Source organism: Ptiloglossa arizonensis, chromosome 4, assembly GCF_051014685.1.
Source record: "Ptiloglossa arizonensis isolate GNS036 chromosome 4, iyPtiAriz1_principal, whole genome shotgun sequence".
Lineage (NCBI taxonomy): Eukaryota > Metazoa > Arthropoda > Insecta > Hymenoptera > Colletidae > Ptiloglossa > Ptiloglossa arizonensis.
In genome coordinates, this window is record NC_135051.1 from 28,503,143 (window position 1) to 28,527,861 (window position 24,719).

Below are 24,719 nucleotides of genomic sequence, written 5' to 3' on the forward strand. Positions count from 1 at the left end.
CACTTTTCTCGATTCACCGCCATGTAAGACGATTAAATAAAAGATAAGGTACAATAAGGTGTAAAACTGGTTGTAAATCTGGTTGTAAATCCGGCTTTAATTCGTCGATCGTCGACGAGTTGCCCGCAACTGTTTCGTCTACGATTCTAGATTACGTCGCTCCAACGGGAACTGGTCATTAATCGTTAGGTTAGATACGCGATTCGAGCAACGACCGAGCAACAATTCGAAACTGGTAAAGACGAAAGTTCGACTTTCGGCTATCGGTTTTCGAAACGATACAGCCGCGTTCGAATCGTTTGGAACGAGCTCGGTTAGATGGTGGCGGTTGTCGTTGGTCCCGGATTCATCGCGGCAACGGCGGTGATCGCGTTCGACACCAGGGACAACATCGTCTCCACGGAAAAGCCGCAATGAGGGTAAGTTCTCGAACAATTTCGATCGGTTGTTCCGGCTTCCACCGCCTCCTGTATCGCTGTTCCTTCCATGGCCGTGCGGAATATCCGATTCGTCGTTATCGCGTCGATCGTTCGGTCGAACGACGAGACCTGTTCGTGGTTGTTGAGCCGGTTCGCCTCCCTCGTGGACGAGGACGCCCGTTGCGAGTAGGTGCACACGGCGCGTTGCATGCAGGAGGTCGTATCGATTCCGTGACGAGCCAGGACGTCGTCCAATTTGGTCACGATTTGAGAAACACCGCTTTCCTCGCCTGAAACGCGAAATCGGTACCTCTACCTGTAGGAACCGCGCGACGCCTGCGTACGACGGTACACTATCTACGCCTTGGACGCAAATCGTTTTAGATTTCACTTACTTCTCGCGTAGTGGCCGTACGTGCCGGAGAGCACGTAAAGCAGTTTGGGTATGATTAGGATCGAACCTACTCCTATGATGGCGCCTAGCAGCAGTCCGCCCAGGTCTATTTTTGCAGGCGCGTAAGTCGATGCTCCGTAACCCTGTAGCAATATTCATTTCAATCGGGTAAATGTTCATCTTTTAAGAACCCGAGATCGATCGAACGGACTACTCACGGTCCCTGTACTCCCGATGTTGGTGAAACCAAATCGTGGTTCTTGAACGCGGTCCGTGATATCGTTGGCATCCGTGTCACCGCGTTTCGTCGGTGTGTCGCTGCGTGGATCCGGACGGGACGGCATAGCTATCTGGTCGTGGGACTTTCGATCCTTCTCCAAGTAAATCATGGAACTCGGTACGAATCTGTTTGAAACGATTGCGTGTATCTACTGTCCTCGCTATTCTCCCTACTCGATACGGAGCATCGACGACAAATATAGGGTTCCGTTCGAAAAGAAGCCGGAAATGGCCAAACACGGTGGAAATAATCAAACACGGATTCCCACCTTCAAACGTACCTTTCCCCTTCGTTATTATTTTATCGGATAAATAGTACATTCGAAATAGAATTCGACCGGTGCCCTCTATCCGTACCGATCCATCGATCGATCCTAAAGAGCAATCTTACCCTCCATCGTCGAATTTCGGGCTGCTTGCGACAATCGTTGCCAATAACAACACCGGAAAAACGAGCTTTCGAACATTCAACGACATCTATGAAAAGTAAAAAGACACGTGAACGATTCGTCGCTTGCTTCGAATTCGGGAAGAAAGAAAAGAAACAAAAGACAAGAGAGAAAAAAATTCCCCATTTACACGTTTTCGGTACCTTGCCAGCATTCACGAACAAACCGAACGAACCGAACGAACCGAACGAATCTTTAAGGGAGTGTCGTACGAATCGGTTTTGGAGAAAACTGAACGACATCAACCCGTATTTCTGGAATATATAGCGATACACCTACTCTCCCGTTTCTCGTCACGACACGACGAACCGTGGACATAATTAGACCTGGTGGTTTCGCTTTCGTTGTTACATTTTCATGGGACGTTATCGCGGTGCGTGACTCGTTCGTCTCTCCTGAAGAAGCAGAAGGACGTCCATTGTTAGCGCGAACGATTCGCGACGGTATTGTTCTCTCCATCGACGAACGTCTATCGTTCGATCGTGATTCATCTTCCTTTCCAATCACCTTTTCCCGATCCTTGGCGGTGCACTTTGCTCTCGTCGACTCTCGAAGCAATCGAACTTGAAGTTTACTCGTGCCTTATATCCGGAACGGTACGTAGTAGCTTGCTTACCACGTACATACATACATATTATACGTAGCACGTATCTACGTGTATCGAGCCCGAGCGTTTCAAACCGACCGAGTTTTTTTTTTTTTTTTTTTTTTTTTTATTTACGCTATGAACCCAGTACAGGGTTATTAGCAGCATGCACATTGATGTGCATACTAACAGTACAAAACAAGAAGGAATACATAAGTTAAGATTAGCGGAAGATACATCGTTATGTATCGTTATACATAAATAAATGCTTATTACTAGTGATTATACTTAGTGCTTATAGTTACATACTTATAACTATGGGCAATATATAATACTTATTACTAGATGCTTATAACTTGTAGCGAAAACCGACCGAGTTAAGGAAATGAAAATCTTTGTAAACAGAGAAAGAAAGCAATGTCGCGATATTTTCTCATCGAAACAGGAGAACGTGAAAACCTCGTGAAACTACACACATTATAGAATAACGTGAGCTCGTTTCGCGGCTCTGTGTTTGCGTCTGCAAAGATTTTTAGACGAGGAATTCGTTCCGCAGATTGCCCTGGAAAATTCACGAAAGTCAGGAGCATGCCCCGTGTGCGTGCGTGTCTGCTAAGAAACCTCCCATACGAATGCAGAAATAAATTAAAAAATGCTTCCAGTGTCTCTCATTCGAGCTCTTGCGGTTCCTTTGCGCAAATTCGATGACTAAATTAGTCGACTAACCGACAAACTAACAATGTTGGTAATTCCTCTACACCGGTTGTCTACGAAACCGAATTTATTTTACCCTATCGAGTAGGCGTAATCATAAATCGTAAATCAACACCGTTTCTCTTTACGATAAATCGTTTCGTTCTGTTCGAATTTATTGTCAAATTCGAGAAAATTCTACAAAGGCTACTACAACGCCCTTCTCCGGGCGGTGAAAATAACGAAACCCGGTTACGAACAAACGCAATTACGAAACGTAAAATTGTACGCGCGAATCTTCAAAGTTTTAACCGTGACGGTGCCCGGCGTAATAACTACAGTGAACGCTTGGCTTCGCGACAGTAATTTGACCAGAAATCTCTCCCGGGTTCGTTAATTCCGCTCGTAGAAATTTCCTACTTGTCGATGGTAGGTTGGCTCTTGTACAAAAACTGCCGACGGGATCAAGAATTCGTCACACGTAGTTTCGCGCTCGCTTGCAATTAATCGATTCGCCATCGGTTACTTGGATAAATATAAACAAGTCTTGCAAACGTGTCGATAACGTGCAAATTTTTGCTCATCGATCGTAAAACGATGGTGTTCTAAACGAACGTTGTCACCGTTACCGTAACTTGTCGGATTACCTTTTCATCGCTACGGTCGTCGTCGCTTCGAATTTTATAAAGTCTTGCAACGAATAAGTCGAACGAATCGGTATACGTCTTTTACCTGGGTTTTCGTTAGAATCCAATCGATCGATAACCGATTTTAGGGACAGAAATTATGAAAGTTTCGACGATACTCGTGGCTACGCTCTCCTTTCTTTCCATGTTGCTCGCCTCTGAAGCAACGACGAGTCCCAACAACGCCGATGGACACGTTCGTAAGAGATTCGATCACGGTTCGAGAGGTGGATCGGTCTCCTTTGACTCGGAACAAGAAAAGTTTCGCGTAAGTATTATAGTAAGCGGACGTAAGTAGTCGCCGCTGGCAAAATTTCGCCTATAAATTCTAGCTAGTTTACTCGAGGTCGGTTGTCCCCGTGTTTCGATAATTTTCCAGATCGATTGGACGGTGACTATTCCCTTCGTTTCGATACCGCTCGGTCACAGAACGGGGGAGCACGGTGAAGTTCCGTCGGTGTTTCGCGTTAACGCAAAAACCCTCGGAATCGTTGCACTGTTATCGACCCTCTTCGGTGCAATCGCGCCTCTCTTTTCGAAAACCCATCCACGGCGAAACTACCGTAAGTAAACAATCGACGAAAGCTACGACCATTTCTATATCTCGTTTCCACGTGTGCAATTACAGGCTCGGGGGAGAACGCGCAATGGTTGCGAACGAAAGACGCCATCAATGAGATGGTCTTCGGTAACAATTACGTGGCGCCGTGTACGCAACGCGTCGTTTGCTCGATCGTTTCGGTCGCCGTCCACGCGGTACACCCGACGAGTACGGACAAAATAATCGACGGTTTATCGAGGTACTGTTGCGCTAAGATGCACCTAAACGATTAATAATTATAACCCGTTGTAACGTTTCGATCGATTGAAAAACAGTCACGAGTGGTTCAAGGACGTAACGAACGGTACGATCGTTCAACACGCTGTTAACACGGCTCGAAAAGGAGATCGCGATTGCGCTCGCGTTTACAACGACTGCCCGATTACGCTCAAACTTCTTAAGACCATGATGAACGAGTTTAGCGTTATGTGACGGAAAACGTGGATTCTATTATTATTATTATTATTATTATTATTATTATTATTTTATTATTATTATTATTATTATTATTATTATTATTATTATTGTTATTATTATTATTATTATTACGAACAGGCGCTTTCACGCTTGCTATTACTTTCGCTAGTTTCGATCCGTGACCGTATTCTCCATTTATCGTACGTATCGTACAACAACAAACGCGGAACCTTTCGGTACCGTTGCATCATTTTTCTTTGATCTCGGAACTGTCTCGTGGGTTTTCAGCGGTTCTCGTCATCGTTACAAATATACCAGAGAGAGAATATTTTTACACTAGAACCAAGTTTCTTCTTTCGCCTGGTCGCTCGCGGAAATACGACGAATTATTGTAACGGCACGCGCACGCGTAGTGTGAAATCGTAGAGCGTAGTCGTCGCACGATTCCGGCACAATCACCCGATTGTTGGTTACAGACTTTCACTTTTTGGTAACGCCATGGTCTAGAACAGTGTTTCTCAAACTGTGGTTCGTGGCCGGTACCTTTAACGATGAACAAACGTGTTCGGTGGAAAAACGAACAATCGAACCTGATATCGATATTAAGAACATGCGAAAAGAAACTGAAAACTAAAAAGCTTGAAAGTTTGGAACAGCCGAAATTCATTGTTTACTTATTATAACGTATTCGTCGTTGTAGATTCTCTTTCTCTTAAAGTAATAATTAAGGACAGAAAATTGTATTGGATTTATCGTTCGCAGTGAAATATAGTAGATACGAATATAAATAGCCACGCGTACAATAATCTCGGAGGTGTTTCGACCGAAATGGCATTAAACGAGTAAACGGTTCGTTCTGATTTCCATCCTGATACGTTCTACCGCGAACCCATTCTATTTAACGTCGCAAATGCGTTATATTGTGCTAAAAAGAAACGCTTTTACTTTCGTCGCGATGGTTCGACCGCGACAACGATCGACGGCTTCGTAGACGAAAGCAACGACTCTGCTTGTACGGAACCTGCCGCTTTCGCGAAATCGTACGGCAGCAGGCCCATCTTGTCGTAGCTGTTCGTTTCCACATCTTGATCCAACAAAAACTTGACAACTTGCACCTTGTTGTGCAAAGCAGCCAAGTGCATCGGCGTCCTTCCAGAGCTGTCCTTTTGAGAGAGATCCCCGTTCGCGAGAAGAAACGACTTTAGACGCTTCACGTTTCCTACGGACGCTGCGGTACACATCTTCTCGCCTATTGCGTACGCGCTTCCGTGCAGGTGAGCGCCACATTGCATCAGGATTCCGATAATCTAGAAAAATGTCGAGCAATCTCCGGTGAAAAGATGGTTAAGATGATCTCTTATTTTTACAGTTCTCTAGTTTATTACAAGAGTATTTTGAATAGATCGTTAACATCTTTGATCGAGTATCGAAGGGTCAAAGTCAATCCGTCGGTTCCGTTGGCTCTTTTAGCACCAACGATAGCGTTACCAACAACTATGATGTAGAGAAAAGTTCGATTCGTTGGGTTTTTCATCACCCACGACATTGTTCCTATCGTACAATTTTCCTCCCTTTATACTTTTACATATGTCGTCGTTTTAAAGTGATTACCCTTTCCCTTGTTTTCCCTCGTAAGTGTCGTTCAGTTCGCTTACTCGTGTTTCGCGATACGCGCACGAATCGTGCTCGGTCCAAAGATTTAAAAGGGTAAAATTACCAGATTACACGTTACCTCGTGACGATCGTACTCTATCGCGTCGGTAAGCGGCGTACGATCGAATCGATCTTTAACGTGAACGTTCGCACCCATTCTCAACAGACACCGTACAATTTCCACATTTCCTTCGCAACAGGCAATGTGCAACGCTGTACGACCATCCGCGTTCGTCTGCGAAACGTGCGATCCCTGAAACAGAAACGCATAGTAATTGAAAAGATCCATAGTGTTTTCGTATTATAAATATGTACAAAAGATGCCAAAAATTTACATATACTTTCAAAGACTCGAGTTTCGCGAGATCGCGTGCAAGCACAGCGGCGTTTATGATCGCCGGGAACAGGATCGAGCCCAATTCCTGAAACTGGGCAAACGATGAAATTCCCAACGATCTCCCGACCACTCCCACCAGGTCTAAATCTTGTAGCGACGACAATTGTTCCGCGGTTAATTCTCCGCGTAGATTCGTCCGCATCATTTGCCGTTTTGTTTCCTTGTCCCAATTTTCTTTCGATAACACATAGGCTAGTTTGGTCAGCGCTGCTTCCGGCGTCATATCGATTCCCGGTATCACACCTGTACATTATAATCGCCGTGAATCACCGCGGTGTCTTCAATTTGTCGTTTACCTATTGGACAGTATTTTACATTCGATTAATCGTACGAGGTTCGATCCGTTAATCTATTATTCGCCGCTATTCGGATCCTGATCGTTCTCGAATTTCGGGAAACAAACATCTCCGATCCCGAGATTCGCAACGACTCGATATTCGGATACGGCCGTTTGAGAATCGTTCGTTCTCGATCGATATGATTATCGATTTACACGAATCTTGATCGAAATCTTAGCACCAAAAAACGGATCAATGGGAACAAGATAAAAAATTGCATTCGTTAAAGTGCAAATACACCGTACCAGTTTCCTCTAGTTGCTTCGCAGATTCGTAGATTCTTGAAACGCGGCCCGAAGGACATTGCGTAATGTTGACTATGATGATCCCGCGTTCCGTCGCTTCGCGTAGCTCTTTAATTAAATCCTCCCGGTTCGTGGGCATGTTCCCCATACCGTAAGACAGCAACACAACACCCTCTATCGGGGGTTGTAAGAACGCTTTCACCAGATTCGTGGTTATGCTTGGAAACATACGAAGCTGTCCGACGTTTTTGTTCAAGGACGCGTGCACGTGGAACTTCTCCAATTTGCAGGAGGGAAAAATTGCACAATAATCCACTGGAAATGCATAGATAAATCCATACATAAAGTTTCTTTAAGCTTCTCAATGAGACGTCGCGTTCGTCTAATATTAAATAAATTAATCGTTATACGAAAACACGCGCTTACGCGGAAGATAGCGTTCTTACGTGGGTACTCTTTCGCCTCTTATAAAGAATAAAATTTCATTCGGACAAATTTCGATACAAATCAATTTCGTAAAAAATTACGAAAACCGATTCGTTTTGTCCAAAACGAACGATATTTGCCCAACTGTGTTAGACAAGTGCCGATACGAAGCGCGACACGCGTCGAACATCTCAATTGGACGCTTTAATCTATCATTGCTTTCCGGGCGAGTATCTCCGATGATTACGCTGCCGCATCCGTGTACGTGTGTACACTGTACATGACTCCTGCGAGCAGATACTCTTCTATCAAGGTTTCGAACGCGATAAGCATCGATGTCGTTTCCCGCGTATTTCGCTACACCACAATCGTGCGTAACGACTCAAATGTGTTACGAGCTACCGATCGGATCGATAACCGCTAACCTTCCAGCTCGACGTTGACCTTTCCCAGAGGCGGATAATTTGGCGATTCGAACGCCTCGAACGATGTGGTCGATACTTTGCAGACACGGTTGCCCCTGAACAGGTTCGTCCCAAAGAACACGCACACTTCCGGTATGTTGTAATTCGCGGCTATCAACAGAGAGGAGAGAAAGTTGTCCAGACCGTCGCTTCTGATATCGAAAATCGGTAGCTGAGAGCCGGTTAATATAACCGTCTTCCCCAGAGCTTCGAGCATAAACGACAGGGCGGACGCTGTATAACTCAGCGTGTCTGTTCCGTGGAGAACAACGAACCCATCAAAGTTCTCGTAATATTGCTGAAATAACGCAGATACAGTTCTAAAACTAGTATAGTAGTATCGGAGCGAAATTTCTTTCAAAAGTGTCTCCTCCGAGAAAAAGACTTTACCTTAATATCGTTGGCGATACGAATCCAGTCGTCCATCGTCGCGTTACTGGAATCGTAAAGCGGCGAGTACTCCAACACCGTGTAAACAATCCGTCGGTTCTTCGACGCGGACATTCTAGCAACCAGAAACATTTTAAAAAGACATTTTGGTGCGGTGCGGTGTGGTGCGGTGCAGTACGGTGCGGTGCGGTGCGGTGCGGTGCGGTGCGGTGCGGTGCGGTGCGGTGCGGTGCGGTGCGGTGCGGTGCGGTGCGGTATATTGTGCAATCATGAAAATGAATCCCTGATTCTTCTCAACGTCTTGAGATCGTCAACTCGAATGATACCTGCACTTACGGTAATACTAACGGCCCCGTGGTTCCGAATCGTTTCTCCGCGTATGCCCGATCGTACATACAAGAATTGCTTCGCAGCTTCTTCGCAAAAGCATTCGGCTTGGGTACGAGAACTAAAACAATACCCATACGTTACTGTACCAATTGCAAACAATTAATTCGATGAGCAGTCACCATCGTCTGATTAACAGAGAGAGCAAAAAACGATCAACAAGATATACATAATTTGTAAATTTTCGTATATCTACCTTTGTATTCGTTCCTGATCATTCCAATTGTACCGCCCGTGTAAAGGATCAACACGTGAGCATCGCGAATATTCTCGGTGGCCAAATTATCGAAATTATAATTCGTCGCTTGTTCCAAATTTTCATCCTCGTTGTTCGCGTTTACATTCGTGTTCGCAGTGTTTACAAGTGCTCGTGACATGTTGTCGCTCCACGTGTCCACAGCAAAATGTTATCGCGACAAGACCTCCTGAGAACGATCTTATTCAATTCCTCTCGGTCGAGTGTGTGCTTCATCGAACCGCTAACGCGCTCGTACTTTCCACAACCAATACATCTACGTACATACTGTATAGACACTACCGTTCAAAACTATCCGCACACTTGTAAAATGTGTAATAGCAACGCATAAATTAATCTTACTCAAACGTCGAAAATATTGATTCGGATCAATCTTTATTACATTCTTACGGAATGAATGATGTTGCTGGATAAAAGTTACTTTTTTGAAAGCTTTTCTCTACCAAAATAAAATTAAATACGAATTTACCGTGATATCAGATATTACCCTTTTTACTGATACTCCCACTTTCTGGGATAACTTCTTTCCCCGTTTCTTCTAAATACGTCCACAAGTCTTTCCAAGATTTTGGTCACTTGGTACGCACTTTTCAATAAGGTTAAGGTCCGAAGATTGTATACTAGCAAAATGTTTAAATTATCATTATTCTTTGCGTAGAATTCCGTCTATTTTCACCAAATCACCCACCATATTTCTACCAAAGCAATTCCAGACCTGGCATTATTCTTTTGCCAAGATTATTTCGTTACGAAAATTTAAACAATGCAGCCCTAAAGAGTTTTTTCATAAATGCATTTTGAATATATTCCCAAAGCTAGTCTTCCGTTTCTATTATATTTTTATAAATCAACTGTTCTGCCTGACCTCATGAACAGGTGTCAAAAGTCGCTACATCTGATGATCGAGGGGAACAAATGATTGGTCCGCCGCGACCAATCGAACGGGTGATAGAGATTTAGAGGTTGTATGGCAAGCTCTTTAGTACATTTTCGGATAAGTAAGTGTAGAAACACGTACACACGTACACACGTACACACGCACACACGCACACACGCACACACGCACACACGCACAGAAAATATATTTATGAAAAAAATTACCACACCACGAAAACAGGAAATTTAGTTTCTGAGCCATTTTTTAATTAACGTATCCAGAAGACTGGAGTAGAGAGACTTCCCCGATTTTTCTATTTCATGATAGAAACAATTTGATCCTCTTCGGTACGGTAGTCTCGTCATCGCTTTTAACATGATCGCTAGGATTGAAAAAATGACGAAAGAAACTTCAAAATCGATAGTAACGTTTAACTGAACGCATTGCTCGTATTAGATCGATTTTAATCGCGAAATTGTTATCGATCGCATGTGTTTCTCTTCCTTTCATCGTTCGTAAATTCAATTTTGTTCGGAACAACTCCTCGATCTTCTTGATTTCTGAAATGTATGCAACGATAATTACTTTCTCGTCTTACACGCGTGCTGACACGCGCACGCGCGTCTGTACGTGTACTTGCCTCGATGTGTGCGACGCGGTCTCGACGGTGCGAACATTAGCGATATAATATTCTAGTTATATACATTGTGTATACGTTCTATTAGAATGCTAGAAACAGGGACCAACGATTGGTCATGAAAATAGATTTTCAACGCAATAAACGACCAATCGTTTTGCAAAACGGACGTTTCTTATTAAAACGAATTATCAACCTAGTAACGTAATCCAAGTGTTGAGCGTTACTGTAGCGAGAAAATTAACATTCGCGTCAGTTATGTACAGTGTCGGTATAAAGGAGAGACTCGATGCTTATAGGCGTCGAAAACGCAGGGAAGAAATGACGAAAACAATTAAGAACGGAATACAAATTACTTTACCATGGAATAACGAAAAAACGATTGAAGATCCGTTGCTGACAGCATCACCAGATGACGTCGAGGTAAGGTTACGTTATTCGTAATCTAAGAAGTCTACATACATAGTAAGTACATTATAAATCATACACAGCAAAAATTAACAACTGCCCTACGAAGTAGTTTACAACCTGTTATTGCATCTTATAATAAACATGTTTACCATAAAACGAACTCGAAGTATTGTTTATTACAAAATGTAAATGAAAGATCTGTATGATTAAGAATTAAAGTTTGCAGGATGTCCAAGATGTGGAAGCTACCGTAGATACGGACGATAACAGGGACCAATCGTCGTATCCAATCTTAAGGAAAGTAATGAACATACTCTACTTTGTTCTATGGGCCACCTTGTACATAATTGCGATTAAATTTGAATTCGGAGCAGTATATTTTGTTGTATCCGCGTTAATATTTATTTGGCTGAATACTCACACCAGACAAAAAAAGTTAGGTGAACTCAGTGCTTATTCAGTTTTTAATCCAGACTGTAAAGCTATCGAAGGAACGCTTAATGCTTCGCAGTTAGAAAGAGAAATAAGATACGGTATAGGAAGTATACATTAACGTACATCGTTTAAGTTTTACATTCCAATAATTTATCGCAAACAAGGGTAATACATGTTTCGTACTTGTATGTGTACAAATGTGCGTCTATGTGATTTACAATAATACGCGAATGAAAAATAGGAACTCTTGAATGTAAAGTTATGTTAAGTGTATAGTAAAAATGTTAAAAAAATATGTCGGTGTACAACAAAACTTTTAGTGGTAATTATTATTCGACAATTTATTACCACAATTGTTCTAAAAGAAATTTTTGTACTTAAATATCTTACACTTTTGCATTTCTTCTATTTATTTTGTAAAACTTGGACAGCTGTTTCGTAACATTTTGATATCTCGTCAAGGTGCGTTAAGATTATGTTAAAAGATTCGTGATCTAGTCGAAAAAACTCTACCCAATCGGTTCTGGATCGATGTTTCGCATCGGAACACAGAAGAGCTCTATCCAAATCCATTGTCAAATCGTTTAATATCCTTGTATCGAGTATACTGCAACATAACGAATTAGGATAAATTCTTTATACTTTTGAAATATTAAAATATGTAAATACGACAATTTTATGTATCTTATGATAATTATGTACTTGGTGCTATCGATCGCATCAATCATTCCATTTAAAATTTCAACGTTGTTCAACAATTTGACAGAAGTTTCTTGTATTTTATCTAAAAAAAAAAAGGCAAAAATACAATCTTATTTAATTGTTTCAAAACTCAAATTGTCTAAATATCCTAGGTACCTATGTTTGTTAAAAATTTAGTATTATCTACGGACTCCAGTGCTTTGGAAACAGTTTTATTGAAATGACTTGGATTCCATTTCATAATTAAACATTCGGACAGTCTCCAAACAGTTTGACTAAGTATTTGTGCTAAAATTATTTTACGCCATTTTCTTTTGTCATCGGTTTCATCGAAGGTGATGCCATTGTTCTAAATTTACACAGAAAGTAATCTCAAACTTTATAGAAACGATCGAATAAACATTTGTGCATATTATTCTTACTTACTGTGAATGACAATACTGCATGGGGTATATCTAAAGCAAGACGAGAAGTTGTACTATTATAAGATATGTTGTTTAAAGATATCAATTGGTTGTTGCGAAAGTCAACATTATTTACAATGCTAGCAGCTTCTAAAACCACAGACTGTACTATGTCCGAACCTGATGCAATAAAGGGACCATTACCTACGGTCAATTGAAATACATAGAATACTAAACGTTTTTCCTTTCCTTATTATACAAATTAATTCACAAACCTTGTAAAGCTCGATGATGTACAACAATATAAGCTGTAACTCTAGAGTGCACGAAGGTGTCTTTGGACAGTATTTCTGAACAGGGATCCGAAGATCCCAAAATCAAACAAAAAATAAGAGATCGACGAGGTCTCCAACCGTGTTTCCTTTGAATATCATTCATAATTTTTGCCAGTTCCAAAACAATACCAACACCTTCGCCGCCAGCCGATACAACAACATACCTGTCTGAACATTTAATAGTGAGCGAAACACTGTGATTGATACATTTGAAATCAACGTGCAGAATTTAAATCACCAGGCTCTCTGGATCCTCGAGTGTTTGCAAAGATGCACGATGGATGTACCACAACTCGATGAATAAGCGACATATTTGACAGAATTCCACGTACTCGATGTACCGCATCATCCCTCAAATTGAAAGACTCCCAATTCCTATATTTTAGAAGCAGCTGAAGATAAGTATTACGAACGTTTCGCATTCACAGATTAAAACCAAAGGATAACGTACATTTCGAAATCAGCATCGAGGAGTGATGCACTTTCTAGTTGCACGAGCAACAAATGTTGAAGGTATTCGGTACTCTCGAGGCCGTTTCCCGCAAATTCGAGACGTTTCTTTTCCGCGTGTGATTCTATGGTCCTTTGTGTGGTGAAACGACCAAGCAAGAACCCACAGAGAATACAGATGAAACCGATGGAAAAAAGAAACGAAAAACACATACGTTTCGTTACGAACTCGCTCGACTCGCTGAGTCCGCGAGCCATTTGAAAGCTAAGAACCCGTTGCATCTCTAAGAATTCTGGATATACGCTCTTCCAATTAAATTAAAAATCGACGCAGGCCATAAGTTACGTCAACTTTTTATCACATAGTTAAACAATACCACAGGCGGCTCTCCGTTCTTGTTCAAGTCTCAGTTTCTGAAAGACATTTCGAAGGAAAATGAAGTCACTGACTTTTTGAAGGAATTAGAAAAAATGATGCCAAAAATGTAACATCAACGAGCAACATCGCTTAAGGTAATTTGTTCTTATTAATGTAATAACGTTATTTAAAAATTACCGAATTTTCAGAAAACAATATTATTCTTTACGGCAGTTATCAATTAATTGTTCTCGTTTAAATGACCAAATTAGCGAACTAAACTAAGAATGTTACAGAACACGTGGAGTTTGTTAATACGAAACACGCGAACGGAATCCTTCCAGTCTTCGGTCGGTCACTTGCTTTAAAACTGCGCGAGACAAGACCGATATATTTGTCAATCCGTCTCGTCGTCGGCTCTCCACCTCTCTGCCGATACGTGGATTATTATGTGTATCTCTGATAGCATGTGCAAATGAAATCAAAAGTTAAAATTATAGAACACCGTCGTGTATGTATGTTTGTACATATAAAATCGTATAAAATCGTTGATATTTTTCAGTAATCGGACATAATTTTTAATCGCTGTATATACAGAGCGTCACAAAATGCACGATAAAGTCCGGGAGGAAGTGATTCCCTTCCCAGAAATAAATCGAAAATGTAAAATACACTGAGCACACGTGCACTCGATTAATAAATTTGTAAGTCTAAACTTCGCGTATTTATCTACCTGGCGTACACGCACGCAAAGTTTCAAACATTTCGAGAGGAATTACCTCTTTTCGAGTCCTATCACATATTCCGAAATACACCAAATAGTTTATTTAACGTTAAAATTATTTAAATGTGCGCTTTCGTGTAAATATTAACAATTCGTAATCGTCCACGATTGCTCGTTCGCGTTAGTTTTTCAGGGTCTTCGATCGAAATATTTACATACGTGTAACTAACTTCAACCTTGAACTAGACGATTCCCCATCGTAATGTCGTAGAACAGTTTCCTTTTTCTTTGAAAAACTAATGGAAGATTAATGCTGCATAAATGATATCTACAATCGTAACACCATCTTCGCTACCTCACGTCGACCAATTTATTTCAGGCAATAATACGATGACGGTGTTTCGCTTATAAATAGTTTTCGATGTATTACGTACACGCGCAAGGTTGTTTAACTATAGATGTGCTGTTTCAATCTCAAAATACACAAAAATCATATATCCAAAGATGATGTCTCCTCATATTTGTTTCGTACTCCAAAAAAAAAGAAAAAAAAAAAAAAAAAAAAGAAAAATTATTTAATATTTAATATACGTATACCTACCACTTAAAATGTTTAATGGTATTGGGATCATGACCAGTATTTTTCTAGTATTCGAAACAAAACTTCTCAACAACTATATACCTACTTTACGGAAAGCAGTAGGCAAGAAATCCTACATAATCCATTTGTAAATTCTTTATTATTAGAGTCTGTAGTAAAATAAATGCGCATAAAGAATTGAAATGAATTATCGATACAGTTCTTGAAACGGAAGAAAGCTCGCAACTCTAAGCCAAGAAAATAAAAATAAATTTTTACATGAACACCATTTTACGACACTTAGAGCGCCTACAAAAATTCGTTTATTTTTCAACACTTTGCCAACGAGCGAAACATTCCGAACCGTGTGGTAACACGGTTAATACACGAGTACATGTGTATTGGATAGAACAAATATAACGACTATAATATACGTAAAAGGTTGTACTACATTCTAGGTGATTCTACCTGTCTCGTCCTATACCTGTTAAGTATGTATTCTGTCGTCTCGCAAGGAAAGAGTCGATTTAAAGTAAACTTTTTCAAATCTTCCCAATTTTTTTTTTCTTCGGACAACAGTAAGAAAACCGTAACTCTTCGATTTTTATTCCACATATATTTCAAAAATTCAATATCTTTCCATCACTAATTGTTGCTTTCGTTGAGATAGAATTGAAATCTTTACACGCGTGAATGTATTATCGAAACGATTTGCGACCAAATTTTTGCATACTTTTGCTTCTATGAAAGTTAATGAAAAATAGCCAAAACTTATAAATAAAATACTGTCATTTGCATTATTGGCCAAGCGTAAGAGAATACAGGCTCTTATTTCTACAAATAGAACGAATTGATCAGAATTCGTAAAATTTGTTTTATATTTATGGAATTTTAATATTCGTAATAATTTTATAACCATATTGACACAGCTTTGTGTTCTTCACGCGCGCGCGTGCGCGCGTGCGTGTGTGTATATATATATTGAGAAATATATAAATATTTCCCAACTTATTAAAAGCACGAGAAAATTATGTTTAGAAAATGTTGATATTTGTTAAACAGTACTGATATTAATAAGTTATTTGCTAGCAATGTAAATAGTTCTTTGAATAAAAGAAGGGAATGTTAAAAGTTATCGAAAAGTACGTGCAAATTTAAAAAACTAATGCTCCACTTTTCAAAAAAAGAAATTCCTTGTAGAAAAAAAATGAAACAAAGTTTCAGGTATATCGTGACAGTATTAAATACCTTTGGTCTCTTCTAAGACTCTTTACAATTTATTATATTCTCTGTTTATAATGCATTACGTTCATTAGATCTTTATTTAATACTTTTGTAACAATGATTCTTTATTACTTTTACTCGATCTAAATAAACGCATATAAAAGATAAAAAAGAAAAGAAAAGAAACGCGAAGAAACTAATTTATGTGTGTAAATAACTCCCAAGATATTTTCATAAAAATTCACTATTTCGATTACAGTGCTCTTGTTCAATTAATTTATATTTGTTTCATTGTTACAAATGTGGAGTACACGAGCATGATAACACTACGACTCGACAAAATTTTATCACAGTAATTGTATATACACTAATTGTTTATCAAAGTAAGTTTGCATAATAATTTAAGATAATTATGAATATGATACTTGCGCATACATATATAAATTTTTAACATTACTACAGAAACAAATTATCTAAACGATTCATCGTGTGTGTAATAAATTTCGAGTGTGTATAATTCATACCGTTTATAATAGTTTTGATATTGAACGTATCACTTTATTTTTATTTAAATTGTGTACGTCTAATGTGATTCCATTCATTGGACGAATTTGATGTACGTAAATGTCAATCTTTACAGGTAATAACAAGGACAGGTTATGATTAAAACAGTACACCGCTATGATGTGATTTAATCGATTTTCGATCTATAATATTCCAGTTCGATTTTTTCGATACAAATAGAGTACACGTATCCAACTGTACATTTTATCCTATACGTATAATACTCGTACAAATTTTCCAAGGCTGAAGTTATCCTCAACGTTCGCCGCTTCAATTATTATTTTCTACTAGCTCCTCTAGCAGCCATGAAGATGCCTCTGTATGATGCTGTTTTATATGGTTCCTCAGGTATCTCTTTTGGCCAAATTTCATGCCGCATTTGCAGTCGAACAGTTTCTCTTCATTGTGTATCGCACGATGTCGTACAACTTCTCCTTTAACTGAGAACGTTTTACCGCAAATCTCGCAAGCGAATGCTTTGATGCGTGTATGTGTGGTCTCGTGATGAGTTAACCTTTGTCTATTTCTAAAGTGTTTACCGCAATACGAGCATCGATGAGGTTTGTAGTCAGTGTGCACACGATTATGAATGTAAATAGAATTCAATGTACGAAACACTTTTGGGCAATGTTCACATGCGTACGGACGCTCCCCTGTATGAATCCTGCGATGATCATCTTTCGCCCCTTTGTTCGCAAACGCACGACCACAGATGTCGCAGGCGTACTTTTTCAATCCTTCATGAACATCTCTTATATGCCTAGCCAAATCTTGTTCGATTCGATAGGATTTTCCACATAAGTCGCACTTACACGGCCGTTTGTCGAAATGCACACGAATGTGACGCAAGAAGCCTCGTTTCGTGAATATAACCTTCTTGCACGTGCCGCACTTATACGAGATTCGATGATTGATCAGCTGTTTTGCTCTGCTTACAAGTTCCGTCTCGTCTGGATTTTGAATCTGATTTACATCGGAATGTTTATTTATATGTTTCTTTAATTCGGATTTTTTTGTAAAATTTTTCTCGCAGAAGTTACAAGTATAACGCAACGTATCCTTTGCATCATTTCCGGTAGGACCTTCTTCGGGTGGAGAGTTCTTTACATTGTTCACACATGCCAGTGTTTCAGTTTTAGCGGTATATTTTGGTTCCTCATAGCCGCCATCGTTATGCATCAACATGTGCTCTTCGAAGTCTTTATCTCGACCATGGTACACTAGTTTACAATACTGACAATAATGCATCCGAGCCTCGTGCTCAGCATTCATATGGTCTATAAAATACTTCATGTTTACGAAGACGATATCGCATTGAGTGCACTGGACGTATTCTATCTCTTCGCCGTTTGCATTTTCGCGTTCGATCATTGCTAATCGTGCGACGCCATCAGACTCGTTCTTCCACCTGCAAAACAAACACATTCCGATATCATGCCACTGAACGCGGAGCTTCGTGCAAATTCTTGTCGTGATTCTTCAGGTAACGTTCTTGGCTGAATCTCGCGTCGCACATATGACAGATCTATGGCTTTTCACGATTGTTACGGACACGTTTATGATAAATGATGCAGCCTTCGCCGCAGAACTATTTGCTATAGATATCGCAAGAGTACGGTTTCAGGTCAGTGTAAACGACAATGTGATTATTTAACTCTTGTTTTCTTTGAAAGCGTGAATCGCATAATGGACATTCGTGGGGAAAGTTTTTGAAATAGAAAGATCTGTGAACGTGCAGAGATGCCTTCTGTTTAAACGATTTTTCGCAGGTTCACACATGTAGAGTTTTTCGTCCGTTCTCGTATCTACGTCACGCGTGTGCCTGTTCAGGGCAGCTTGTAGGAAAATTTTCTCTTCGGTATGAGTGTTTCGAGAGTCATAAAGTTGCACGATGTAGAAAGTATTCTTCCGCAATCGTTACACTTGTAGAACAATCCTCACATTGTTCCCGAATTCGTTTCGACGACGACAACCGATTCTATTTTGATTCTATCTGACTTTTCGTTAAACATACTGACGTTACTAGTCGGCAATATATGTTCCGTTGAATCGGCGTTTAAGGGTAGTTGTACTGTTACATCGTTACGTGTACATTTGAAGAAAGAGAGAAAGAAAGAGAGAGAGAGAGAGAGAGAGAGAGAGAGAGAGAGAGAGAAAATTTTTTCTCGCTATTTTACGACCATCGCGAATGAATTCGTACCATGGTTAAGTCTCTTATGGTTAACTAGATAGCGTTTTTGACGGAATGAGAGATCACATTCCGTGCACTGCCACGGTTTTTCATCAAAGTGTACCAGTCGATGACGCTTTAACTCGTATTTGATACGAAAGCACCGGCCACATATGTCGCACGCGTGTGGCTTCTCGCCGGTATGTTTAGTTATGTGAATTGTGAGCGGCGGTCTTGTACGAAAACTCTGGTCACAGTAATTACATTTGAAAGGAAAAACATCCGAATGAGTGCGATTATGCACGAACAGAGAAGCTTTCTGCTTGAACGATTTTCCGCAAACGTTGCAGACATACGGTCGTTCGCCCGTGTGTATACGTCTGTGATCTTCCGCGTTGCGCTTTGTGGTAAACATTCGTCCACAAATGTCGCAGGGGAAATTCTTTATACCGGCATGAGTATCACGCAAATGTCTAGCTAGACCCTGATTCACGCGAAACTGTTTACCACATAGGTGGCAGGTGTATGGCCGTTCTCCGGTGTGTATTCGTACATGCCAAAAAAACGTATATGGCGAATAAAGATTTTTACCACACTGGTTACAGTGATAGTAAACTTTTCCATCCACCTCTATCTTAGCACGCATTACCAGTTCTCGATCAACACATCTTAGCTTCTTGTCTTTCTTCTCGATGAATTCTGGATGCGACTCCATTGCATGAACTTCGAGTAGCTTTTTCTTTTTAGCCGTGTAATCGCAATAGATGCATGGATATGTTTCAAGTCTTTTCCTTTTACACTTCTGATACAATTTCCAATTTTGTCTACCTTCGTCATTTATATGTTTATCTTCTCTGTTGTACAACTGTTTTGATGCGCTTTCGTTCTTCGAGTTCATATTTTTTATCTTGATACTGTGTTTCGTTTTATTTTTACATTTGGTCGCGTGTCGCATTAGATGGCATTCTCTCTTAAAACAATGCTGACAGTTTTTGCATATGTATTGTTTCTTTGGTGAACTAATGTATGTTTTAGTTGATGGTACTGTCTCGTTCGAGCAATTTCTAGGACATAGCACCACATCTGGTATATTTAAATTTATACTGTTTGAATTATTAAAGAAATTCGTGCTGTTGTTATCGTTACTTTTTCTTGTAACACTTTCTTCTATATTTGTTTCATTGAATTTCTTGCGAAATGTATATTTGTTAGTGGTTTGAATTATATTATTTGTGCACATCGTTGTCGTATGCCACGAACAGTATGCCGCGAAGGATTTCTTCTGAGGTAGACCAAACCTGGAAAAATAATAAATGTACCAGATTTGAATGTTTTCTGTCTATTCGAATAGTCTGAGAACTGTGTAGAAGGAAATTATAAGACGCATATTAACATGCTTGTAAAGTTTCAACGTGTCTGCTTTTAATGTGATTGTTCAAATAACGTTTTTGTCGGAAGGCAAGACCACATTTCACGCAAACGAACGGTTTAGTCTCGGAGTGAATTAGCTTATGCCTAACTAGTTCCGATTTTACTCTAAACCTTTTCGAACACACGTCACAACCATAATTCTTCTCTCCTGTGTGAGTCGTAACATGAGCTAGCATTTCCTGTCTTCTACGGAACTTTTTGTTACAATAAGAACATGGATGCGGAAACTCGTCTGTGTGTAATTTACTGTGAATGTATAGGGAAGCTTTTGATTTAAAGGTTTTTCTACACGAGTCGCATGTATAAGGTCTTTCTCCTGTATGCGTTCTACGATGATCCTCTCTCGTGGCTTTAGACGCGAAAGACTTACCGCAGATATCGCAGGTGAAATTTTTAAGTTTTGCGTGTACGTCTTTCAAATGTCTGGAAAGACCACCGGAATCCCGGAATTGTTTTCCGCATACGTGACAAGTAAATGGTCTTTCGTCTCTATGAATCCTTGTGTGTCTCAGGTATGAATCTTTTAGTTTAAAGCATTTCCCGCATTCAACGCATTGATAAGATTTCTGAATATCGACAGTACTCTTGTGCTTTGTATGTTCACAAGAATCTTTAGAGCTGCTCATGCCACTGGAACAAAGTTTACATTTTCCTTTCATCCTTTTATCTCTATTTTTTGTTTGCGAAGGATCTGCCGACTTGTATGTTTCACTTGCTAGCCTCAATTTTTCTAAACTATTTGATTTATACAGCTGGGAAACCTCTTCCTTTACATTGATATCGTTATTTTGTAACGGATCAGGCATTATAACAGGTTGATCAAGTGTTGAATTCATGACAGTGATCCATACCGAATCGTAGTCTCCGCTATCTGTAGGCTTTCTTTCTTGTAGTTGGTATTTTTTTCTGTATGGCTTCCAAAATACATTCTGCGTGTCTAAGAACACCTTAAATGGTGTCCGCATATTACTGGACCTGCAAAACAGTCAAAACTTGACTCCGGATTTGCAGTTATGGTGTAACGATGCAGAAGTTTGTTCTTGTTCAACCCAATTATCAATGGTACTTGGGAATGATTATCTTTCTTGACAATCATTAAAATCTAATTCCTGTTATCTTATAGTCACACACATATAGATTTTCGTTTTCTCTGTATGTCTGCATAGACTCTTTGGAATAGTCTTTTTTTGTAGAACTATATGTAAATGCTTTGATTAAAAGAATTCATTGCAATCCTTGTTCCATATTCCAAATAGGAATAGTCAATATGTAAAATTTTCTTTAAGGGTAACTGGTTGTCCATAGCATATAATTAGTTATACTTTTATGCATTTAGATGTATACGAATGAAAAACTTAGATATTATTATACTTTTACGCATGGAAACATGTTTCTATATAAGTAACTACTATGTTTAAATTTGTTTACAGAGGGCATATTTTCTGCACGTTCAATTGTATATGTTATATACTCTCAATGTATTATCAGTTTATATGTTTTCTTTAAATAAAAGAAATCATTACCTGTCAGAGTCGTTAACAGTTGATTCTCCATAACTGTCGCCCTTCACGGTTTCCTGTTGTTGATGCTACAATTAAAAAAATTATTTGCACACGCAACGAAAGTAAATTGCATTAAAATATAATGCTGTCACTTTTAATAGAAATACCATAAACTCTACAGAAAACAGTATCGTTTTAAATTCTTTACACTTACAATAGATTCTACTACATTGTACACTGACGTATCTTGTGTACAAGCTTCCAATCCTTCTGAATTCTAAAATATCAACACAAATGCAAAAAATGTATCATTTCTTTTACCATTAATTGAAAACGCACCGTACAGATTAATTTTATATCTACCTGTTTTTCTTGTAACGCATGCTGTATTTCTAATAATCGTCTTTCTGCGTTTAAACATCCTTCTAGGAGCTCGTGCCATGCTAATAATGTCGCAGCACAATGATAACATAATTGCAATGGAAGCGTGTCTGTTTCAGATACCTGTAACAAAAGATTGTTTGAATCAGTCCGATAGTGTTTTTATACATAAATTTGATTTATATGAAAAATTATAGAGATACGTACATGTATAGGCAAATACTTGTGTATTTTACTACACAAGTCATGTTGTAATCCTTCCCCTTCAAATATTGGAATTAGATGATGATTGATATTGGCACATACTCTGCATAAATTGGACCATGATAATCGTTCTTCGGGTTGAGTTATCACTGATTCCTCGTTGGACACTTCTATTGAATTTTGTTCTTTACTTTGAACATCTGTCACTACAAAAAATCCTTCTTCCTCACTTTCCAATTCGGCACTTGTATTTCCTGTAACCATGTTTTTCACGGTTTGGATTAAGATTGAATCCTCCCCGCATGATTCCAACATGACAGAATTTTCAGATTCCATTTTATCTGCAATATCGTTTAGGATATTGTTGTTTCATCGTGGAATATCGCATTGACATAATTAAACTTTTAAAAATACGTACTTACTAAAAAAAATTATATTAATGTCACTAGAAATAGTTACGTATATTCCGTGTGAAAATATAAATGAAAAGCGTTTCACACTTTACATGCGTACACTAGTCAGCGCAGAAATTCCTAATTAAATTTCATTTGTATTAGAACTTTATTTCCACCCGAGCATCATAAAACACTGTACTTGTCAAATTTCCATCATTCGATATAACATTTCTCCGAAACATGTATTGCCGTTTACACACACATTTCCTCATAAATTACTCAGAGAACACACTCTTCGAACTTCCTACAAATTAATCATCGTCATAAATATTTACGAATTTTAATTTGTTTGCGTGTCATCTTTGTTCCGTCCAATTTTGTTGCAGAGTCAAACTCGTAGAAAATAAAAGATAAGTGTGTACGTGGAACGTACGTCGCTCATTTATAATTAAACTACTTTCGTTCAAATATTTTACTTTTCGATTCCATTAGACATCTTTAAAAAGAAACATTTTTCTGTCTTCATCAGAAGCATTCACGTAATCCTTTTCGACCGAATGATACATGCGCAATGTACATAAATACATAAATATATACATACATACACGCTATTACGGTGAGATTTTACGGAAAATTTGACAGAAAATATTATTTCAACGTGTTTTATATTGTTCCAAAAGCCAGAAAATGTGGGTAAATTATTAACGGAATCTGGAAACGACGTTTCAAAAGAAAAAGAAAAAGAAAAAGAAAAAGAAAAAAAAAAAAAAGAGGATATTTCGTTCTTTATAAAGTTTTATATCTCTTCGAAGAACTTGTGAGAATCGATCGTTGTTTGTAGCCATCTATTGGTGACTACATTCTTTGTACCAAAGTGCTGACGCTTTGTGCTGTGGCATAACATGCGTTCATACGTATATATCCAAGCATTATTTACATTACGTGTGCTTGTGATACATGCTTCATCTACGGCACGATATAATGATGGAAACAGAATTTTTAACCGGAATAAAATTATAGAAATACATTTAAAGATATAAAAATAAATATAATAATGTAACATAGAAGAGTTTTGTAATGTCTGAGAATATATAAAATTAATAATAGTTCCTTGTTTAAAAATATAAGATATTTTCATAAAATTGAGTCTGAGAATAAATAGGATTTAAAAAATTTGAGTAAGGTGATAGGATAGTTGTAACATCGAATCTATGGTTAATTTCATATAGTGGCATGTACGTATTCTGGTATCTTCTTAAAATATTCTAATTGTGGATTCCATCTATTATTACATCTCTATTATGTTCAAAATTTGATCTGCTTTAGATCCAGCTATGAATATAAATGGAACATACTGTAACAATATTTTCTGGGAATGATACGATAGGTAAAACGTAAAATATTTTCTGAACCTATTCATTTTAACTTTTATCGATAAAAGCAGCGCATTCTTATTTGATTCTGAATTGACAATATTAAGGTGTTTCAGAACTCATCAGACGTGGTACAGAAAGTCCAGGGAATGTCCTGTCCGTCCTACTGCAAAACATGATCTCGGTCAGCGTATGCTCTCTATTAGTAGCCATAGAAAATTACGCTTTATTTTAGTTTTGTTAAAAAAGTTCAAGTCACAGCGCCATGCGCTAGAAGGCCCCAAATTATGCAAAATAAATAATATAGAGATATTAAAATAAAGATTTGTGACTGATTGAAAGGTAACCAAATTTTTTAGGTTAAATTTATGTTCAATCGAGATTCTAAACTGCAAGCCAATCGGAGTCGAGAACAATTTTCATACCCATCCGACTCGAAGACCTATACAGTTAATTATACATATAATTATCGGATGATTTTC

At 38.8% G+C, this 24,719-nt stretch overlaps 5 protein-coding genes and 1 long non-coding RNA gene across 18 annotated transcripts; 2 read left to right on the forward strand and 4 right to left on the reverse strand.

Moving 5' to 3' along the window:
• Positions 1–172: 172 nt before the first annotated feature.
• Positions 173–2,208, reverse strand: LOC143146019 (uncharacterized). 3 transcript variants are annotated; one of them, XM_076309966.1, is made up of 5 exons: positions 1,685–2,164; positions 1,484–1,569; positions 1,032–1,218; positions 815–956; positions 173–709 (listed from the first exon to the last, which is right to left on the reverse strand). In XM_076309966.1, the coding sequence occupies exons 1-5, from the start codon at positions 1,781–1,783 to the stop codon at positions 315–317; spliced, it is 909 nt and encodes a 302-aa protein (XP_076166081.1). In that variant the 5' UTR covers positions 1,784–2,164; the 3' UTR covers positions 173–314. The 3 variants fall into 3 exon arrangements, with proteins under 3 accessions (XP_076166081.1, XP_076166083.1, XP_076166082.1); XM_076309968.1 differs by having other exon boundaries at positions 2,049–2,099; XM_076309967.1 differs by lacking the exon at positions 1,484–1,569 and having other exon boundaries at positions 2,049–2,208.
• Positions 2,209–4,672: 2,464 nt separating this feature from the next.
• LOC143146011 (L-asparaginase) lies at positions 4,673–9,586 on the reverse strand. 3 transcript variants are annotated; one of them, XM_076309949.1, is made up of 9 exons: positions 9,568–9,586; positions 9,021–9,249; positions 8,774–8,885; positions 8,438–8,552; positions 8,009–8,345; positions 7,158–7,472; positions 6,513–6,817; positions 6,257–6,430; positions 4,673–5,831 (listed from the first exon to the last, which is right to left on the reverse strand). In XM_076309949.1, exons 2-9 carry the CDS (start codon positions 9,199–9,201, stop codon positions 5,466–5,468), a joined length of 1,905 nt encoding a protein of 634 aa, XP_076166064.1. In that variant the 5' UTR covers positions 9,202–9,249; positions 9,568–9,586; the 3' UTR covers positions 4,673–5,465. The 3 variants fall into 3 exon arrangements, with proteins under 3 accessions (XP_076166064.1, XP_076166063.1, XP_076166065.1); XM_076309948.1 differs by lacking the exon at positions 9,568–9,586 and having other exon boundaries at positions 9,021–9,490; XM_076309950.1 differs by lacking the exon at positions 9,568–9,586 and having other exon boundaries at positions 6,519–6,817; positions 9,021–9,327.
• Positions 9,587–10,580: 994 nt separating this feature from the next.
• Saysd1 (SAYSVFN motif domain containing 1) lies at positions 10,581–15,845 on the forward strand. Of its 2 annotated transcripts, XR_012991825.1 has the most exons (3): positions 10,581–11,017; positions 11,232–13,844; positions 13,986–15,843. XR_012991825.1 is itself a non-coding variant. In XM_076309970.1 (2 exons), the coding sequence occupies exons 1-2, from the start codon at positions 10,853–10,855 to the stop codon at positions 11,556–11,558; spliced, it is 492 nt and encodes a 163-aa protein (XP_076166085.1). In that variant the 5' UTR covers positions 10,581–10,852; the 3' UTR covers positions 11,559–15,845. The 2 variants fall into 2 exon arrangements, 1 of the variants encoding a protein (XP_076166085.1); XM_076309970.1 differs by having other exon boundaries at positions 11,232–15,845.
• LOC143146014 (uncharacterized) lies at positions 11,535–15,424 on the reverse strand. 4 transcript variants are annotated; one of them, XM_076309959.1, is made up of 9 exons: positions 15,015–15,424; positions 14,633–14,886; positions 13,333–13,745; positions 13,120–13,256; positions 12,822–13,049; positions 12,569–12,750; positions 12,299–12,491; positions 12,143–12,224; positions 11,535–12,047 (listed from the first exon to the last, which is right to left on the reverse strand). In XM_076309959.1, the coding sequence occupies exons 3-9, from the start codon at positions 13,611–13,613 to the stop codon at positions 11,846–11,848; spliced, it is 1,305 nt and encodes a 434-aa protein (XP_076166074.1). In that variant the 5' UTR covers positions 13,614–13,745; positions 14,633–14,886; positions 15,015–15,424; the 3' UTR covers positions 11,535–11,845. The 4 variants fall into 4 exon arrangements, with proteins under 4 accessions (XP_076166074.1, XP_076166075.1, XP_076166076.1 ...); XM_076309960.1 differs by lacking the exon at positions 15,015–15,424 and adding an exon at positions 13,888–14,148 and having other exon boundaries at positions 14,633–14,917; XM_076309961.1 differs by lacking the exon at positions 15,015–15,424 and having other exon boundaries at positions 12,569–12,726; positions 14,633–14,921.
• A 1,048-nt stretch (positions 15,846–16,893) lies between the features above and the next one.
• LOC143146012 (uncharacterized) lies at positions 16,894–23,590 on the reverse strand. Of its 5 annotated transcripts, none has more exons than XM_076309952.1 (7): positions 23,466–23,590; positions 22,892–23,168; positions 22,473–22,810; positions 22,248–22,388; positions 22,099–22,161; positions 21,906–21,970; positions 18,210–20,249 (listed from the first exon to the last, which is right to left on the reverse strand). In XM_076309952.1, the coding sequence occupies exons 3-7, from the start codon at positions 22,803–22,805 to the stop codon at positions 18,950–18,952; spliced, it is 1,902 nt and encodes a 633-aa protein (XP_076166067.1). In that variant the 5' UTR covers positions 22,806–22,810; positions 22,892–23,168; positions 23,466–23,590; the 3' UTR covers positions 18,210–18,949. The 5 variants fall into 5 exon arrangements, with proteins under 5 accessions (XP_076166069.1, XP_076166067.1, XP_076166068.1 ...); XM_076309953.1 differs by having other exon boundaries at positions 23,470–23,575; XM_076309954.1 differs by lacking the exons at positions 18,210–20,249; positions 23,466–23,590 and adding an exon at positions 16,894–18,189 and having other exon boundaries at positions 22,892–23,421.
• A 390-nt stretch (positions 23,591–23,980) lies between these two features.
• On the forward strand, positions 23,981–24,553 carry LOC143146256 (uncharacterized). The gene is made up of 3 exons (XR_012991868.1): positions 23,981–24,099; positions 24,191–24,251; positions 24,345–24,553. It is a non-coding gene; the product is annotated as an uncharacterized LOC143146256 (long non-coding RNA).
• The last annotated feature ends 166 nt before the right edge of the window (positions 24,554–24,719 follow it).

What these genes read in the sequence shown, in the direction of transcription:
- LOC143146019 (XM_076309966.1), bottom strand. Translation starts at nt 1,783, where the DNA reads ATGTCGTTCAGTTTTCTCCAAAACCGATTCGTACGACACTCCCTTAAA. An exon ending in ACATCGGGAGTACAGGGACC is followed by an intron (nt 957 to 1,031) that starts GTGAGTAGTCCG and finishes ATATTGCTACAG; the next exon opens with GGTTACGGAGCATCGACTTA. An exon ending in GTACGGCCACTACGCGAGAA is followed by an intron (nt 710 to 814) that starts GTAAGTGAAATC and finishes TTCGCGTTTCAG; the next exon opens with GCGAGGAAAGCGGTGTTTCT.
- LOC143146011 (XM_076309949.1), bottom strand. Translation starts at nt 9,201, where the DNA reads ATGTCACGAGCACTTGTAAACACTGCGAACACGAATGTAAACGCGAAC. An exon ending in GTATCGCCAACGATATTAAG is followed by an intron (nt 8,346 to 8,437) that starts GTAAAGTCTTTT and finishes GCGTTATTTCAG; the next exon opens with CAATATTACGAGAACTTTGA. An exon ending in GGTCAACGTCGAGCTGGAAG is followed by an intron (nt 7,473 to 8,008) that starts GTTAGCGGTTAT and finishes ATGCATTTCCAG; the next exon opens with TGGATTATTGTGCAATTTTT.
- Saysd1 (XM_076309970.1), top strand. Translation starts at nt 10,853, where the DNA reads ATGTACAGTGTCGGTATAAAGGAGAGACTCGATGCTTATAGGCGTCGA. An exon ending in CATCACCAGATGACGTCGAG is followed by an intron (nt 11,018 to 11,231) that starts GTAAGGTTACGT and finishes TAAAGTTTGCAG; the next exon opens with GATGTCCAAGATGTGGAAGC.
- LOC143146014 (XM_076309959.1), bottom strand. Translation starts at nt 13,613, where the DNA reads ATGCAACGGGTTCTTAGCTTTCAAATGGCTCGCGGACTCAGCGAGTCG. An exon ending in ACATCATCGAGCTTTACAAG is followed by an intron (nt 12,751 to 12,821) that starts GTTTGTGAATTA and finishes AATTGACCGTAG; the next exon opens with GTAATGGTCCCTTTATTGCA. An exon ending in ATGCAGTATTGTCATTCACA is followed by an intron (nt 12,492 to 12,568) that starts GTAAGTAAGAAT and finishes GTGTAAATTTAG; the next exon opens with AACAATGGCATCACCTTCGA.
- LOC143146012 (XM_076309952.1), bottom strand. Translation starts at nt 22,805, where the DNA reads ATGGAATCTGAAAATTCTGTCATGTTGGAATCATGCGGGGAGGATTCA. An exon ending in ACAAGTATTTGCCTATACAT is followed by an intron (nt 22,389 to 22,472) that starts GTACGTATCTCT and finishes CTTTTGTTACAG; the next exon opens with GTATCTGAAACAGACACGCT. An exon ending in ATGCGTTACAAGAAAAACAG is followed by an intron (nt 22,162 to 22,247) that starts GTAGATATAAAA and finishes TTGATATTTTAG; the next exon opens with AATTCAGAAGGATTGGAAGC.